At 37.0% G+C, this 19679-nt stretch overlaps 4 protein-coding genes across 4 annotated transcripts; 2 read left to right on the plus strand and 2 right to left on the minus strand.

Moving 5' to 3' along the window:
* Positions 1-533: 533 nt before the first annotated feature.
* LOC112763009 (uncharacterized) lies at positions 534-1031 on the minus strand. The gene has a single exon (XM_025808789.1). The coding sequence runs from the start codon at positions 1029-1031 to the stop codon at positions 534-536; it is 498 nt and encodes a 165-aa protein (XP_025664574.1).
* Positions 1032-4137: 3106 nt separating this feature from the next.
* On the plus strand, positions 4138-5033 carry LOC140180534 (zinc finger BED domain-containing protein DAYSLEEPER-like). Its single transcript, XM_072221756.1, has 3 exons — positions 4138-4437; positions 4518-4836; positions 4930-5033. Exons 1-3 carry the CDS (start codon positions 4138-4140, stop codon positions 5031-5033), a joined length of 723 nt encoding a protein of 240 aa, XP_072077857.1.
* Positions 5034-9381: 4348 nt separating this feature from the next.
* Positions 9382-11634, minus strand: LOC112767379 (GDSL esterase/lipase At2g30310). The gene is made up of 3 exons (XM_025813242.3): positions 10887-11634; positions 9960-10221; positions 9382-9842 (listed from the first exon to the last, which is right to left on the minus strand). The coding sequence occupies exons 1-3, from the start codon at positions 11505-11507 to the stop codon at positions 9622-9624; spliced, it is 1104 nt and encodes a 367-aa protein (XP_025669027.1). The 5' UTR covers positions 11508-11634; the 3' UTR covers positions 9382-9621.
* A 1317-nt stretch (positions 11635-12951) lies between these two features.
* Positions 12952-16703, plus strand: LOC112763010 (protein FAR-RED IMPAIRED RESPONSE 1-like). The gene is made up of 8 exons (XM_025808790.1): positions 12952-12969; positions 13346-13405; positions 14070-14836; positions 14900-15300; positions 15342-15433; positions 15719-15883; positions 16205-16357; positions 16572-16703. The coding sequence occupies exons 1-8, from the start codon at positions 12952-12954 to the stop codon at positions 16701-16703; spliced, it is 1788 nt and encodes a 595-aa protein (XP_025664575.1).
* The last annotated feature ends 2976 nt before the right edge of the window (positions 16704-19679 follow it).

The raw sequence follows: 19679 nt of genomic DNA on the forward strand, positions 1-19679 counted from the left end.
GACGAGTACAACCCCGGTACATCTGCTCCGCAGAGGCAGGTGGGTCGGCTACTCTGGCTTTGGATGACTCAGTTCGGGGTCATCTGTATGACCTACGGACGGAACGAAATCCACCTGATAGGTTTACTCCGTCGCGGTTCGGTCAGAGCATGATGGGCAAGGGACTGAACTGGTTGGTTCGAAAGAAGTGAGCTTGAGTTTAAGTTGGTTAGGGTTAATTTTAAGAATTAAGTTGATTTAATTCGTAGTTAATCTTTCGTAATGTTTACCTATGTTTAATTTTAATTATGGTGTCAGAATTAGGTGAATGTAAATATTGGTTAATCTTTTGTATGCGTACCTCACAAAGGCAGTAAATGATAATATTAACTAAACATTAAAAACATCAAAAACATCAATGGATAAACCCAAATTAAAAATACAAACACGACGAATATCAAAAAACATCAATTGACAAAATCCAAAGTTAAAAATACAAACACGCTTGCATATATGAAAAACATTAACTGAAAAACACAAAAAACAAAAAAGACCTAGGGAGGACCAATGTCACCAGCACCACTTGGTCTAACACGTTGGGGACATCGACTCCGACTATGATCCTGAGCACCACATAGACGGCATATCTGAGGACCACGCATGTCGCATGAATCCATTTCATTCAAGTATCGGGTTAACTTGGGACGACCTTTCAACGTGCGCCTCAAGGCAGGATTAGCGACCAATGTGGGTCCATAATAAGCAGGCCATGTCTCTACATCACCTAATGGTACGAACTCAAATCTGTAGACCTTATGAGTCTCTGTCATCCTGTACACATCATGCACATACAGCTGGCAATTGAGTCGCTGGTTGGCACAGTAAGCAATAACATGTCGACATGGTAGTCGTTCTACCTGAAAGTGCCCACAGTCACACGTCCGTCGCGCAAGATCAACTACCAACACCTTTCCGTTAGGCATTTCACGCACCTCAAACACCTCGTTTCGTCTATTAAACCGGTGCACAACTATATTTCCAGCACGTTGCATATTTGCCTCTATCCACTTTTGTGCAAATACAGAGTAAGTAAATCCGGAACGCTTATGTTCGTGAGTCTCGGCACTCTTCCGTGTAAATAATTCGTTTAACCGATAATATGTTAGTTGGACAAGGGCCAACACAGGGAGGTTTCGGGCACCCTTCAACACTGAATTAATGCACTCCACAAGGTTCGTCGTTATATGGCCCCATCGATGACCCCCATCAAATGCCAATACTCAGTGTTTAAGTCCAATGGCATCGCACCACCGGGCATATGCCTCTTCTCGCTCTTCCAACCTCTTATAGTTAATGTTGTACTCCTCCACCGTCCTTGAATACCCTATGTTGACATCAAGTTTTTGCAGGTGCGGTACTTTGAATGCCCTTAAAAAGTTGCTACCGATGTGCCTTATACAAAACATCCACCATGCTCTCGGAGGTTGCCAATCACCACTGGAACAATTTACTGCTGCCCGGATTGACTCATGTCGGTTTGAGATAGGGGTGGCAAACGGGCCTAAACACGCCGGGCTGGCCCGCATAACCTGCCAAAAAAAGGCGGACCGGGCTGGAATTTTGGGACCGCCGAAAGACAAAAGCCCACCTAACCCACGCCGCTCAAACCGTGGGCTTCGGCGGGGTGAGGCGGGCTTCCCCGGCGAGCTGAGGCATTTTTTTTTTGTTAAAAGGATGATTTTTCAGCCCAAATCCAGAACCCATGAACCCACTCACCCCCGACCTGACCCAAATCCCCAGCGAAACCCTAATGAATCCCTAATTCCAATTTCCAAATTTGCAGCTTCTTCGTCTCCTCGACAGCTCGACCTCAATCCTCAGTTCCTCACCGTCACTCTCAGTCTCTCACTCGGTCACTCCCTCGGTCCTCAACAGTCAACACAGAGGACAGAGCTTCAGCCTTCAGCCTTCAGCTTCTCCAGTCTCCAGCGTTCAGCCTTCAGCTTCCTCCCCAAGGTCTTCAATCCTCACTGTCACTCTCAGTCTCTCACATGGTCACACCTCACACCTGCCGTCTCGCACTTCCATCGACCTCAGCCGTCAAGATCGCACTTCCGTCGACCTCAGCCGTCAAGCTCGCACTTCAGAGTTTCGTCCTCACCCCTGACGCTCGCTGAGTCGCAGTCACTGAGTCACCGTCGATCTTCGGTCCTCGTGGCCTCGTGGGTTCTAGCCACCGCTGCTGCTCCGTGTAGCCGTCGTCGCTGCTGGTCTCGGTCCTGGGCTCCTGGGTCTTGTCCTCTCGCTGCTGGTCTCGCTCTCTGGGACTCTGGGTCTCCTTGTTTATCTTCATCGCTGCGACATGGCTTCTCCTCGCCTCCTCTGTCCTGGTCCTCGCCTCCTCTGGTTAGTTTTCTGGCTTAGGGTTTGAGATTCATCAATTTAGGTTTGTTTGTTGTGTTTTGTTCTGTTTGATATAGGTAAATTAGGGTTTATGGTTGATAATGGTTGATATTTGGTTGAGTTTTGATTATGGTTGATATTTAGTTAAATCTGATTATGGTTGAGTTTTGATTAGGGTTGATAATGGTTGATATTTGGTTAAATCTGATGCAGATTCAGAAATTATTTCCTGTTTTTTGTGTTGTTTGATAATGGTTGAGTTTTGATTATGGTTGATAATGGTTGATATTTGGTTGAATACTTGAATCTGATGCAGATTCAGAAATTGTTTGCTATTTTTTGTGTGGTTTGCTAATGGTTGAGTTTTGATTAAATCAGATGAGTTGATATTTGTTTTATTTCAGATTCATATAAACAATTTACATTTACTTTTATTTCAAAAAATATGAATTCTGAAACTGTGAGTAACCTTGTTACTACTGGAGTTGGTTCTGAGGCTGCTCCGGTCGAGGTTGATAAACCTAGTTCGAAAAGGCTGAGACCAGCAACATCCGATGTTTGAAATTTTTTCAAAAAGCTCGGTCCAGATAAGGATGGAGTAGAACGTGCTGAGTGTAAAGGATGCAAGAAGGTGTTTAAAGCAGGAGATAAGCGATATGGCACTTCTACTATAAAACGACATCTTGATAGTTGTACTCAAATTAAGCATGAAGATATTGGTCAGATTATAGCAGAATTGCAACTTAAAATGAGATTGATTCAGGAGTGGCTAGAGATATGTTTGCTTCTTATGTAGTTGCTGGGGATAAGCCTTTTAATATGGTTGATGATAGGAGATTTAGAAATTGGGTGAAATATATTAGTCCAACTTTGAAACTTCCTTCTAGGAATACGGTTAAGGCTGACATAGTGAAAGTTCACAAGAGAGAAGCTGCGAAACTTAAAAAAAATTTAGTTTCCATTCCAAATAGAATTTGCTTAACATCTGATCTTTGGACTTCCAGTACCAATGAGGGGTTTATATGTTTGACTGCACATTTTATTGATGAGAACTGAAAATTACAGAGTAAAATTCTCAATTTTTGTCATATGCCTCCTCCTCACACAGGATTTGATTTGTCTTCTAAAATCTTTACACTTTTGATTGAGTGAAAAATTGATAAAAAGATTTTTTCCATTACTTTGGATAATGCTTCTTCTAATGATACTTGTGTTGAACACTTGAAAAGTACTTTGGATGTGCATGGTTCATTGTTGTGTGGTGGTGAATTCTTTCATGTTCGTTGCTCTGCTCATATTTTAAATCTTATTGTCCAAGATGGAATGAAAATATGTGGTGATACAGTGCATAAGATTAGAGATTCTATTAAGTATCTGAGAAAATCTGAAAGTCGAATGGTTAAGTTTAAAGAATGTTTTGAAGATATTGAGGGACTTGAGTATACGACTGCATTATGTTTAGATGTTCCTACTAGGTGGAATTCACTTTATGCAATGCTTGCAAGTGCTATTCCTTATAAGAAAGCTTTTGAAATGTATAAAGTAAAAGAAGCTGGATTTATGGAGTATTGTCCTTCATCAGATGAGTAGAGAAAAACTGAAAAGATATGTGATTTCTTGTTACCATTTTACGAAACTACCAAGTTGATGTCTGGAACTTCTTACCCAACATCCAACTTGTATTTTTTACAAGTTTGGCAAATCTAGCTTATTTTAATGAATAGTTTGAAGAATGATGAGGTGCTTATAAGGAACATGGGAGAAAAAATGATGATTAAGTTCAAGAAATATTGGGAGGAATACAGTGTTGTTCTTGCATTTGGGGCAGTTCTTGATCCTAGATTTAAACTCAACACTTTGGTTCATTGCTATAATGAGATTGATCCTATTAGTTCTAAAGACAAAGTGGAGCATGTGAAGAGTAAGTTATACAAGCTCTTTGAGGTTTATGACCACAATTCCTCTACAACTGTAGAGAGTTCTTCCCAACTTTCAAGTAATTTTTCTCAAGCAACATCTTTTGCAATTGGAACTCAGCTTATTAAAATTGTTGGTGTAAGTATTTTTATCTACTTGGTTATATGTATTTTTTATTTTTCATACTTTTTGATTCATATATTGTTTGCAATGCAAAGGATTTGATGTCCCGTAATCAAGAAGCTGAAGTGAAAAGTGGAAAGAACCAACTTGATATTTATTTGAGTGAGGCAACATTATTTTGCAATGATGCAATCATTGATATTTTGCAATGGTGGAAAGACAACCATCATCGTTTTCCAACACTATCACTAATGGCACGAGATTTGTTGAGCATTCCTATTACTATCGTGGCTTCAGAATCTGCATTTAGCATGGGTTCTCATGTTTTGAATAAGTATAAAAGTCGTTTGTTGCCAGATAATGTTGAAGCGGTGATTTGCACCAGAAATTGGATACGTGGATATGATGATTTTGGTATAATTATATTTATGACATACAACATACTTGAGTGAATTTTGAACATTATTATATACTATTTTTCTAATATATTTATTTACTTTTTTCTAGAGGAAGATAAAGATGAGGAAGATATTGTAAAAGGAGAAGGCTATTCTTCAGGAGTTGGTTCCAATGATGTTATTGACTTACATGAAGATGAAGATGAAAATTAAGTGTTTCGAATTATGTTTAATTTGCTTTGAAGACTATTTATAATTATGTTTTTGGATTTTTGCTTATATTTATTTTGTCTATGGGACTATTTATAACTATCTTTTGTATTTTGGATTATGTTTATTATTTTGGAGACTATTTATATTTAATATTTGCATTTATATTGATTTAAATAGAAGATATGTCCTTATAAATATTAAAAGAAAAAAAGAAATTTAGGCGGGCTAACCTGCCATTAGGCGGGGCGGGCTTCCCCGCCTGCCACCCCTAGTTTGAGATCATACCCACACCGTTTTTTCTAACAACATGCCTTCGTAGATTCCTGAGAAAGAAGTGTCACGCATCAGCTGTCTCCCCCTCCACCAGGGCAAAGGCGATAGCCACAATGTTCTGGTTCCCATCTTGTGCAACAGCAACCAGAAGTGTACCTTTGTATTTTCCGTATAGGTGTGTGCCGTCAACCTGAACTAGAGGCTTGCAATGCTTGAACGCCCTAATGCATGGATTGAAACACCAAAATACGCGGTGAAGTATTATAACACCGTCCGCCTCCTCACTCCCGTTGTACAGGGGTCGTATTTCTATTTGGACAATTGAGCCTAGCATCTTCTGAACCATGACTAAGAGCCACCGTGGCAAAGTATGGTAAGAATCCTCCCAACCACCGAAAACTTTGGCTATAAACTTCTGCTTTGCCAGCCAAGCCTTTCGGTAACTGATGGTGTAGTTGAACCTTGACTGCACTTCCGCAATTATAGATTTGACCTTGATGAACGGGTCAGTCTCAACCAATCGCCTTATAGCCTCAGCAACTGTGTCCGAGTCTGACTTAGAATGGTCCTATGAGATCGTTCCCATGGTGCACGTGTGCCTACCATTGTATCTCCGTATCTCCCAATAACCTTTTTTTCATATCAAGCTAGCTCGGATGAGCCAGTCGCACCCATGCCCATACGTCTTGCATTTTGCATAGAACGTCTGTGGTTCGGACTCATAAACATTTAGTCGACTCCTCTAGAGATAGTGTAACTTTTGATTGCTGCAATGACAGACTTTCTAGAACTATACTCCATTCCGATCCTGAACTCTCCGTCCTCAGGGTCAGCAACACCTACAGAAAGCAGAAATCATCATTCATTGATCCATCCAAAATATAAAAACCCAAAAACGTATTATTCACTCATCACGTACCTATGTTTGCATATTCCGGGAATTCCGGTGCATTCATGGCATCAAGATCCAAGTTACGCATAAAAGGTGGGACGTTCATCGGTTGACTAACTGCGAAATGAACCACTATATTCTCCGCTGCTGGCTCGACTCCCACATCACGATCCTCGTCTTCGTCGCCGGCTTCATAAGTGGCTTCGAAGTCCTCTTCACTGTTACTGTTCATTCCTTTGTACATTGCAACTCTATCATCCTCTATATCTAAATCATTTTGAATCTCATCTGCCTCTACATTTTCAAACTCAACATACAGCTCAATCTGTGGCTGTCGCATTTGAGTCTGCCGGTGAATTTGGAATATATTCTACATACTCGCTTCGTCAATGATCGGCATAATATCAAACTGTATTAGAACACCAAAAACTATAACCGGATTCCGATACAAAATACTGCTGACTCTCATCAACATTCCGTTCTCCATGCTTTGACAGAGACCGTTCTGAAGATCCATCGACGTCATGGTGCATGGAATCACAAACGAAAATGGATTCTGACACACAAACCTCACTTCTTCATGAGTATTCCGTATAATCTCACCGTTGCGATACACTACCAAGTTTGTGGTACCCTTCATTATACTAGCAACACAATCAAAGAACACTCTTCCTTGTAATGAAAATGATACCGAATTTTGCCTTATATATAGCGGAGCACTCAACATGCCCCCCACGTGCTGACTCAGCATGCTCCCACTTTTTGATTCATCAGCCAATGACAGTTTGCCACGTATAACACGCCTCTCCCCCCTCCCCTTCCCCGGTGTTGATTCAACACGTCTCCCATGTACTGTAACTCCATGTAACCAGACTTCACCACATGGCTATTACTCCCCTCCACGGGTTGCATTCAACACCCTTCCGTGTTGAATTTTTATCTGACAGCTCCCAATTTGTAAATACATGTACTGCATCTATTTTTAAATAAAACATCAATAATAAATTCATAACCAAATTTTTTAACCTAAAAATAAACATAAAACTTTTTTTTTTTTTTAGCTTTAGATATTAAATTTCAGAATCATATTTACATTTAAAAAGAAAAAGAAAAAGCCAAAAAATAAAACTTCTAAGAAAACTAAACACACTCCTAGTCTTTGGCATCCCTTCCATCTCGGATCGCTGTTTCATGAGCACACTGCAATGCTGCATGACCTATTGATTCCATCCTTCGAGAATCGTCATGACCGAAGCAATTCCCGTGACACATAAAGAAGGAATGGGAATCAGGGATCACTAGTTTCAGGTTTGAAGGATTTGATCCACCGGGATTCATCAAATTAATATAAAAGTAATGGATCGCCTCCACCTTGAGCCAATCCTCCAAGACCTGTAACACTTCTGCCTTGGGCCTCGTTTTCTTACTAGTTGATGTTAACTACATGATACAAAAGGCTCATCATGAGGTTCTATTGGATAATCATTTTCCGGGATAATTGGTTGCAGCCAAAAAATCAGTCACAACATAACACTATCTAATCTCATTGGAATTAGGAATACATTGGGATGGGTTTTCGAACCTGCGTCTCTTCAACTATCACTTTTTTGTATTGTAACAAAAAAAAATAACTAAAAATAGTTAAAATATATTTTATTTAATATTTATTAATTATTAAAATATTTGTTTTTTCTTTCTAGTGACACTATTTTTGTATAGGAAAAATATATGGTGTCAATGCCATCCGCACAATTGGTTTATTGAAATAATGAAATAAGGAAATAATTAAATAAATAATAGAACCGGTGCGTAAGATCTTAGTCCCGGCTAGGGCTGGCAATTTATATCCTACTCGCGAGTATTCAATCCGATCCAACCCGTTTGAGTAGGGTAGGCTATCCGATCCGCTGCGAGTAGGGTAGGGTAGGGTCTGGGTATGCCTGCGGGTAGGGTAGGGTACGGATTTATGGTGTACCCTATCCTACCATACCCTACCCGCACCTCATATATAACACATATATTTTATAAAAATTAAGTATATAATGAAAGAAGTGAGAGTTGAACCCACAACTTTCTTTATGTAATGATTTACAATAAGTGAAGAACCACTAAAACTAGTTAGTTAATTTAATAATTTAGAGTATTAGCTTTTTATTTTTTATGTTATTAATATATATAAAATTTAAAATGATTGAATTTTATATTTACTTTGAAAAAATTTGATATTTCTGCGGGTAGAGTAGGGTAAGATAGGGTTTAGAAATTTAGGGTGTGGGTAGGATTAGGGTTGAGAGATTCTCAACCCGCGAGTTGGACCCTACCCTACCCTACCCATTACCAGCCTTAGTCCCCACTTGCATCGTGAGATTTTCCATATTATTCTATATAGAGTTAGGATTTAAAAAATTTAAAGGTTCGATTAAAATTTAAATAGAATTGAATCGAATATAGTAAAATAATATATTTATGTATAATATTTATATATTTTTAGAAAAAAAAATTTATTAATTTATTAATTATTTTTTTAATTTTTTAACCAATTCATTACTTAAATTAGATCGTTTTAGTGATTGATTTTTTATTAATCCAGTTGTACTCATCGGTTCATCCAATTCTTAAAATCATAGTAAAATTACTTATTAAAATTTTAAAATAAATAATTTTATGATATATTTTAAAATTTTTATGATACAAAAAATAATTCAAAATTCACGTTAAATAAAAGAGACTCTTCTTGTCAATTTAAATTTATAGAATACGTGGTTTTGTGATAATTTCTAATAAGCTCACGAGTATATCAAGCACCAAACATTGGAATTGATCGTCAATTTAAGGACTTGTTAGATGAAATATATAGACAATTTAAATTTCACCTCAGCTCAATATCTTCTAAATTGAAAGCCGCCCATCTTGTGGAACTCTCTGGATGGGTAAAAAGGAGTAAAATTTAAGATAGTTGTGGATACTACAATGAAGATGATAAAAATATCTTTTCATGAAGAAGCTTTGGTTAAAAGTGTGGTTTATTTATTTAGCCACACTTTAAAAAAAATAACACTTTTATAAATATCAAAATCTAATCATACAATTCATCATCCAAGAGTCAAAAAGAAATATATTCACATGAAGACAATTATAAAATCTTCATTGTAGTATCTACCTTTTTGTATTAGTATATCTGTAGGTAAAAGTCTTCCAAAGAAATTTATTTATTTTTTCGGTACAGGACTTTCACATCAATTCAATACTTCAATTATTCAGAATGATTGAACTTCATCTGTTTTTGCTTTCTTTTTTGTTATTTATTTTTCTCACCAAGGTCTTCAGACCAATTGCTTATTTCAACAATTCGTCGGATTCATGAATCAAACGATGCTGTTACGCCCTATCAATCATCCACCTATATGTTTATAGTGAGATCATTTACACTTTTTCAAAAGTATAATCCATATGAAATTGGAACTTGGGCAGAACTTCCATTTCTAAGTACTTAGCAATATACTGGTAGGTTGCTTCTGTTGGATGTACACTGTCCCAAAATACGTACTTTGAAGCATCATCACATACCGGTGTGATTTCGTTACACAATGGAGTCACTTCAAATAAACCAGTCCCACAACATCCTCTCTTGGTTTCCTTGAAACCTGTTTGATCAAAGATACCAAAAGAAAATATAATAATTGAAATCACAAAAGTTCATTCAATTTTTAAAGCTAAGACCTTTGTGAAATGAATATTGTAATGCATAAATTATAGCTCACCGTATTTTTCAGGTTGACTAATGAGGTTGATCAATGGGTCATATATGTTTGTATAAACAACTCTGCTTCCTGGAAGCATTTCTTGCAGTACAAGTAATCGCTTCGCCAATTTTTTGTTGTAGATCTCAGCATCTGAATTCTCATCCTCTACACATTTCTTTTCCTTTAAACTCACACACTTGACTGTAATTTGAATGGGAATGCAACCAATGCATGAAAGCCCAGTCACAGAAAATTTTCTGCATCCAACTTCGTATAGTTCCTACAATTGTGCACAAATATCATGCTAACAAGTATTGCACCTATTGTCGTTATTTATAAGTTTTTTTTTTTTTTATTACTTTCTTGAGACCAAACTAATGTTAAAATTGGACTAAATTAATAGCAACGTAAATCTTTAGAAATAAAACTAATTAATGTCATGAAAATTTTAGGGGATAGTTTGCTATTATTATACATATTTCTAAAGGAATAAATAATTGGTTTAGGACTTGTTTGCGCGCCATTCTCGAAGAAGATATTTTTATAATTAATATTTTTTTAAAGATCTTTTTACAAAAGTAAAAGTGGTTTTATATTTGGATATCTCATGTAAAAATATCTTTTTATTTATCAATTGTTTGGGTAAAATAAGATAAAAGTACTTTTTTGTTTATTTATTATGTGAAAAATATCTTTTTTTTAAAGAAAAAAAATATCTTTTAAAAAAAATGAAAATTGTACCTTTTTAAAAAAAGATGTTTTTTTTATTTTTCTAGTACTTTTATTTTTACTATTAGAAATTTTCTAAATACACTAAAAAATAAAAAAAAATCTTTTTTCATTGAAAAAAATCTTTTTTTTTATCGATTTAATGACACTCAAACAAGTACTTAGTCTTGACATTAGCATAGTAATGTGATTAAGAGATGAAACTTGCTTTTTTACCTTGATGAAGATTTGAAGCTTGTTTTGTATAAAATCTTGGTATCCATCAATGTTGAACTCAGATCTTCTAGTGGGAATGTCATAAAAGTTGAAAAGGAAATCATTAGTTCCTGCACTAATAATGACCAAAGCATCTCCGATTATTCTTTTAGCTTCTTTTTCCCCAACAATGCACTTGATTTTTTCTACATAAGCTTTGAAGAGCTCAATCTGCTTAGACATTGGTATGGCACCGGTCAAAACCGCGGTGAACTCATCGAAACCCGAGCCGCCGGAGGCAAAGCTAACACCAGTTAGGAGCTCTTCGTTGGAGAGGTTTGGGTCCAAGAAAGGAGGGACAGTGTCTTTGATGTTCAAAATGGAAGCAATAAAGTCAGGAACCAATTTTCCATTGGAGAATCTTCCAGTGGGAACATGGCCAGGGAAATCTCTTCCATATGGATAATGATTTGCTTTTCCTAATGTTTTGATGTAGTTGTTGTTTCCTGTGTCCACTGTTGAATCACCAAAGATTAGAATTGATGAGAATTTTGGTCTATTCAATGTATTGTTGCTTGTAGCAATAACAATGGTGCAAAGATTAATCAAAATGATGATGAAGTGGGCTTTCGTATATGCCATTTTTGGCTCTATGCATTTTTCATATGATATGGCTTAGATCATTATATATAAGCAATTCATGTGATATGAAAAGAGAAGGGTTAATTTCTTTTGGGGTTTAAATTTGTGAATTACAAGAGAACTTTGCTTAAGAAATCAAAACTTGAGATAGATGTTAAGACAGGTAGTTTAGGTGGGGGAAAATAACATGAAATGAAAGGAATCCTGGTGAATTTGATTGAGCCAAGTGTTAGCAATCTTGAACATTCTTATTTTGTGACAGAGGATTGAAGCAATTGGATTGTGTTCGAAAATTCGAAAGGGAAAAAATGGGAACATTTTAATAAATTATAGAATAATGCAAAGTTTGACTAACTATTTGTTCTTACATACTTTAATTAAGCTCTAGTAAGTAGTATATATGTGCATGATACATCAGAGTCTCTAAGGTAATTATAATCTTTTCATATAATTGCTTACAGATATAAAAAAGAGTAACTAGAAATATTCTCTACGCATCATTGCAGTAATGATAAATTGACTAATTGTAAGATATGGTCCATTCTTGATTTATTGACTATTTATTGAATCTATAAGAAAAAGAAACTGAATTTTTTTTTTTTTTGGGTGAATAAATTGAAAATTCTACTAAAAAATGATTAATAGATAAAAAATGCTATAATCCTCGCCTAGTCGTCTTTGAGTACACTCCACAGAAAAAAACTAGTTTCTACGGCAGTGTATTTATTTGTACGAAAATAATTTCGCAAGGCTCACAAAAACCGAAGAATCATTGATGTTTTTGGTTTGCACCTAAAGAAACTGCAGATAGCATTCGCGGATTTGCAAACAGACACTTAGCTTGGAACAAAATTAGAGTAAAAATACAATTTTGTTTTTATTTATTCACACAAAAGACAATGCAACTTTTAATAAAAATAAAAAATTTAACTTTTATCTTCGTTCATGATCTCTTACATTATAACTCAATTCGGTTTTATTTGTCTTAATTCCAACTTTAATGACCTTCATTACTCTTTTAACAATCAAATGGTCATATTATCAATACTATTCATTAAAGAAAAGTATATGGAACCGAAGTGACCAGTCAAGAAGTAAACAAAATCACATTAATCTATAATTATCTTAATTAATTTAATTTTTTTAATTTACAATATTTGTTATTAATTGCTGTTTCATTGACGACACCGACCTTCTCCATCGGACCATCCAAGCGCTGCTCCATTCTCAAGTGAAGTCTACGCTCCCGATTATTCATCCTATCTTCCTCTCGGCAGATACGGTGCATGGTTCGCTCTTGGTTACATCAGCGGCGCCAACCTCCTCCAATCACCCATCCAAGAGAAGGGTGCGGTGCAACACGTCCGGAAGAGAGCATCTTCCATGGCGTTTTCAATCCTGGAAGGCGGATCGATTAGTACATTGATCAATCCAACACAAGGCGATGAACAATTCAGTGTGGGTGAAATAGTTATTCAAGAGCAAGAGGGGTCGAAGATATGTTGCATAAGCTGCTCCTGCGTTGTAAGAAATTTTATAACAATGTGTTATTTGAATGTTTATTATTCATACTAATTAGATATTTTTTCAGTTCAAAAAGTATATTCATTTGAAAAATTATGGCACAGTGATATATTTAGTTGAGCAAAGTATGCTTAAAATTGCTACTAAATACTTACCCAGCATGTTCAAATCATAAAAATTGCCCTCATTAAAGTATGCTTAACTCCCAGATTTGTTTTGCAATATTTTTTGAAGGTTTTTATTGGACTCATTCATTATATAGTAAGGAAGGATCTTAATTTGATAATGATTTTTTCCGGTGTCTTTAATTGAAGGTCGACAAAATTACCGACGTCGTTTTAACTATAAAGGATGAGTTGGACTCGGGACACGAGGTTTGAATGTGCTATGTGAATGTTTCTAATTCATGCTAATTAGATGTTTTTTAAGTCACATTAGATTTTTCACTGTGTTAATTTTGTATTATTGACTAAGAAACAATATGTGCTCTTTTTGGTAGTATTTATGCCTTGGCAAGGTTTTGATGAGAATATGCTTTGATTTTACTTTTCATCTACTTTCTTAGGTTAGGTTACATCAATTCGGTATATGCTTTCAATATAGTATAACTATATTAGTGAGTGCTATATGAATCCTGATTGTACACTTCACTAAAGTTCAAATATCATTTTTATATTTATAATCATAGGCTTTTACTGAAATTCTTCGCAAGTTACTATATAAAGGTGTTTTGTGATTTGTGAACCTATCAAATGTATTGGTTCCTTATGTGATCAACTCATTAACCATATAAATTCAAACCAATCCAACATTTAATATATTGGGTTGGGATAAAGTTTTGGTTAGTATTTATAGTGAAACAAATCTGTATGATTATAGATGTTTTTTAAGTTCAAAAAGCTCAATTATTTGAAAAATTCGGGTACACTTAAATATTTATTTGAGATATTATTAAAGTATGCTAGGAATTGGTATTAAATATTTACTGTGTTAGAGCTAGTTTTAATTCGTATCTAATTTTGTGTATTGACGTTACAGTTGCCAAATCATAGTGGCGTCGGTGAAGAGGAAATTCCAGTCATAGGAATGAGTTTTGGTTCGTTGCCTCTTGCACATAAATTTTATGCAAACTATGCAAAGAAAGTTGGGTTCGTTACTAAAATTAGGAACACAAATTTCGACAAGGCGCAGAAGGAATCAAAGATACCGGTTAATCAATCTATTTACTGCACGCGAGAAGCTTATCAAGAGTCTAGGGTGAACGCAGCAACTCGAGCAAACAGAATTACAGCCACGAGATGTAGAGCAAGGATGTATGTCATACTGGACAAGGAGAAGGGAAGTTGGGTTGTGTCTAGATTAGAATTGAGGCATTCTCACCCCTGTTCGGCTAAGAAAGCTGTCCACTATCATGAGTACCGGAAGCTGACCATGCATGCTAAGTGCGTCATTACAGATAACGACGAGGCTCAAATAAGACCCAACAAGACATATCTAGCACTGGCAAACGAGGTTGGTGGGTCCTCAAACCTGGGTTTTTCAGAAAAGGATGTCAGAAATTACATCACACGCAATCTCCGATACTCCGATGACAATGAGGACTTCCAGGGAATGATGAATTATTTCGTTCGAATGAAGGAGATCAATCCCAACTTTTTTTATGCCATAGATGTTGACGATGCTAATAAATTTAGGAGCGCACTATGGGTAGATGCAAGGTGTAGGGTTTCGTATGAATATTACGAAGATGTGGTGTCGATTGACACCACTTACAGAAAACAGATCTGTATACTTATTGGTGAATTGTAAGAGCAGTTATTTGTTAAATTTGTCTTGTTGCCTCACAGTTATTTTTGCTCTTTTCACAGGCTTGGTCTGCCGTTTGCATCCTTTGTCGGTGTAAACTACCATGGGAAGTCTACTCTTCTTGGCTGTGCTTTACTTGGGAGCGAGGAGATCCCTAGTTTTGAGTGGGTGTTCACACAGTGGGTGAAATGCGTCGGGACTATGCCAAGGGAGATTATCACTGACCAGTGCAAGGCGATGGCTGGTGCTATTAGGAAGGTCCTACCTGATACTGTCCACCGATGGTGCATCTGGCACATAATGAAGAAATCACAATTCAAGCTCAGTGGATACGCTAGGTACGAAGAATTGAATGCAATGATGAATCACATTGTGTGGAATTCTCCTTCAACTGAATCGTTCGAGGTTGATTGGGCTGGTTTTGTCAAACAATTTAACTTAGGCCAGAACAGATGGTTAACATGTATGTTATTGTTAAATTAAATCCCGTCTATTGGTTTTTAGTTGCCTATTTATTCACTTCATGTTATCTTTGTCGGCTTGATTCCGCTCTTATGTTTTTGCTAAGAAATGTAGCTGAGGTTTCCACCCCTATAGTCAGTGGATGTTCTTTTCAATACATAAACAGATGTTTTTTCTCGTAGTGTGTCTGGATTTTTTTTAATTTATTTTATCATTGCGTTGGAATCTGTCATCATGTTGTTTATAAGCGGCACTCTTATGCATTTTTTTTTTGGGCAGACCTTTATGCGAATCGACGGAAGTGGGTTCTAATATTCTTCAAGAGTGAATTTTGGGCAGGCATGAGGAGTACACAGCGTAGTGAAAGTATGCACGCATTTTATGGTGGATACCTGCATTGCAAGAGTGGGTTGGTTTAGTTCGTCCATGAATACGACAATGTGCTTGGAAACAAGGAGCAAAAGGAGCTGGAAGATGATGCTGCAGACTCAAAAGGAGTCATCCCATGTATAGGGAGCACGGGCATTGAGAGACAGTTTCAGCAGGAATACACCAGTAGTATGTTCAGGACTCTTCAGCTGGAGGTAAGAAAAAAAACCAATTGCGTGGTTCGATTAATTGAACAAAAGGGAGATACAATTTCTATTAAAGTGGACGAGTAGAAGGTATTCTGGGGGAAGCCTGTCTACCATACTTTCATGGTCGAGTTTGACCCTTAACACACCCTTGCGGTGTGGTCATACTATAGAGTTCACACAGTACCGAGCTGCTATGTTCTTCCTCGATGGAGTAAGAATGTTATCCGCAAGCACACTTACATCAAGAGTAGCCATGACGTGGCTCGGAGTGATGAAAGCAACAACTTGTTCAGGCATCTGTGTTCAGAGTTCTATAATGTTGCTCAGGAGTTTATTGCTTGTGATGAGGAAGCAGCCATCTTGCAAGCTGCCCTTTGGGAAGCAAAGTCCAAGCTGACTGATTACCGTGCCAGCATGCGTTCCACTACTGTTGCTGCGACTCAGAATACCATGCCCACACAGAGCACAGGCGGTGCTATTGTACATGACATACCGGGACCATCAAGACCAAAGGACGACTGAAGAGTAAGAGACTTGGAGCAAAGTTGGACAAGTCAATTAAGAAGTCAATGCAAAAAAGGAGGAGGAAGTCACATCTGGTATGTGTTAGAAGCGACATATATTTTAAATTTTCCTTACGAAATGGTGTTCTTGATTAATGTATATTGTTCTGTTTGTGTTGTGCATCTTGTAGGATGAGGTTGACCTTCAGTCAGATAATGATCATCATGGTTCTGTAAATAAAAGATTTGAGGATTCTACTATATGGAATTCATTGGATGGTGGCAGATTCATACACCTGTTGAATTCTTTTAGGCATATATAGTTAGGTTTCTTGGCGTGAGTTTAGTGACATTCTTTAGATACAACTTAATAAACTATTCTCTTTTCTGTTTTGTCACTTGCATTTATCCTGTTTTGAGGTATTCATTCAAAGAAACAAAATCACAACTGTTGTTATCTTTTCCCCATTTATTTTTTATTAAGGTTTTAAAGAAACGAATTGTCACATATTTGTTCACAAAAAACAAATAGTTTAAATCCGCCGTGAAAACAGTTGAAGAGTATAAAAAAATATCAAAAACAAAAGGCATTCACATCTCAGTGATGTGATGAAACAAAAAAATCATATACCAAACCATCCATTTTACATTGAGAAGAAACATCTGAGTGCCTACCAGAGACACCATCCACTTAAAATCCTACTTCATGTAGACTGATCACGACCAAAGGCCGTGCAATGCTTTAATTTCCAGCAACTACACATTTCAGCATTAGAAAACAATGATAAAAAAATAAATAATGCCTCCATTTAGTTAACACTATGCTAGTTAATGGAAAGAATTGCCACTTAAGCATAGACATGAACAAAAGGGTTATATACACCGATCAGAGTTGACTCAATATTATAAATATGCAATGCATTGCTTAATGAACTAGTAACATCAATAACTTAGAAACTTATTGCTTGAGAATCCTGAAATACCTAATATATGAAACCTGCTGAGGAGTATCTAACAAAACATGAGCCACTCACTCCTCAATGATGTACTAACAAGTTCAAATGCCTTAAAAATGATAAATTAGAAAACAGATCCAGAACCATCCAATTTACAAAGAAAAGAAACATCATAATTCCTGGCATAAGCACCATCCACTCAGAGGTTTTGGATTTATTGTCACCATGAACTTGATAAAATAAGCAACATGAAATCATAAACCTGCAGTGAAACAGGATTTATCAGGCTCACACGAAACGAGTTTAAGCCGGAAAATGCCATATTAAGCTATATAACTCTATCTCAGGGAAAACCATAGATGTAGTAAGGCAGGTGTCTATATTGATGTTTTCTTACCTAGTCAAGAAGTCTTCTTCCGTTGTCTTCCCCTCTTATTTGGCTTTCTAGTTGGTAACCCCGCACGCTGCAGTATGCTCTTCGTGCTCGGTGCTGTGAACGGTGATCTCACAGCCTTAGTCTTTTTCCTTGGTTGGTTTCGGCGCACAGGATCACTGTCCAATGCCTGCAGCGCCTTCCCAATTTGTGAATTATGCGAACCCATCACTATGTCTAGTATGATCTCCTTCCTAAACTCCTGTACAACATCCTGCATGGCAAATACGTGTTGGAGGGTAATTTTAAAACCGAGAAAGAAATTGACTAGAAAGAGGTTCAACTTAATTGTTATAACATATTTAACTTCACCTTGTCCCAAAGCTGCAATGGTTTATCTAAACTCCAAAACTGCATGAACTTGATGACGAATACACCACAATCACAGCTATATGTACAAACACAGAATATTATTTCCAACCATGGTATCATTATCAAGTGAAGTGTTATTAAGAGTATTGTTAGGTGTCTTTTTAACTGACCCGTGATGTTATTTTGGGATGCTAGGATAGAAACGAGGTAGGCCATTCTCCGTGTGCTCATATGCGGGCATAGAAACTTTCGCCATGTCTTTAATGATTCTCCCCTGGAAATCAGCAACACGTTAGCAATCATACATTTTCAATTACTAAGTCTAACGGTGAACTAATTGGTTGACGTATACCTACCGCATAAGCATGTATTTTTAATCTTTCATTATTAGGCTCTCCTGTATACATACTATCCAGCACCCACAGCCTTTTCTGAGCAATCTCAAAGGCATATAGCCACCAATGATGATCGATACAGACTGGGGCAAACCATTTCGATGGAAACAGAAATATCAAAGCAGTTACATGATCAAGTTAGTCACCAAATACATATAGTCACGAAATTTCTAAAACATTTAACGTGTTGCGATACATCCAATGAAACGAAAGCCAATCACATCTCAATCAAGTACATGCAAATTCAAGTGCCTGAGAGATAAAAACTATAAACACGGGGTTGTAAGCACTTAAACCAACACATCAACCTTCAAGCATTAGCTCAGACAAGAACCATACAATTTTTTTCAACTAGCGTATTAACTTACCCATTTTCGCATGGAAGCTACTATCTTGTCAAAAAATCTAGACTCATCACCTAAGTGAGGACCCAGCCCCATATAACTAACGGTAGGAACCTCCCTGAAGGAATTCAAGTTCCTCTTTTCCAAGACAGTTTCCTGTAAAAAAAAAAGCACTATTTAGGTTCAGACCTCAAATCATGATCGATAAAAATCCAAAATTTCGTGCATACCAAAATTCCTGGAGGAATACAGTAAAAGTCATCCTTAAACCGCAACGATTCTGAGTCATTAAAGGTTGAACACATCCACTGAACGATCTGCATAAAAAATTTAAATTGTGTTAGGGTCATCTGTTTGAGCCACCATATATATATTAAGAAACATATTCATACTATCAATGTGTTAGTATGTTCTACATACGTTGTTGGTGACCCAGCGCCGAGGTAGCAGTGAGCAGATGTCCTCTCGGACCAATGATAGATGTTGCCTTCCTTCATAGGATGCCACAACCTGACTTTGCTCCAATGATCCATTGGCAGCCCATCGTCGCAATCGCTCCTCATCATCCTCGTCCAGCTTTTGCCCTTTTAGCAGTAGATGCACCTTTATAGGAGTACATTAGGTAGACTTCTGTTCCGTCTGAGACATGTCCGGTGAAATCTTCTTGCTTGATGGGCTAGGAGTCATGAAAAACGGAGTGGCTGGCATCACGGTCTGTAGTGACCTCGTGTTCTACAGTTGCTCAAGGTATTGCCATATTCGTTCACTCTCGGGGTCTCGGCTCGACAGAAAATTGGGATTACTGCAAGAAACTCAACCGATGTTAGAGAAAAGGCAGTTGTATACGGATACAATTCCT

Source organism: Arachis hypogaea, chromosome 17, assembly GCF_003086295.3.
Source record: "Arachis hypogaea cultivar Tifrunner chromosome 17, arahy.Tifrunner.gnm2.J5K5, whole genome shotgun sequence".
In the NCBI taxonomy this organism is placed as follows: domain Eukaryota; kingdom Viridiplantae; phylum Streptophyta; class Magnoliopsida; order Fabales; family Fabaceae; genus Arachis; species Arachis hypogaea.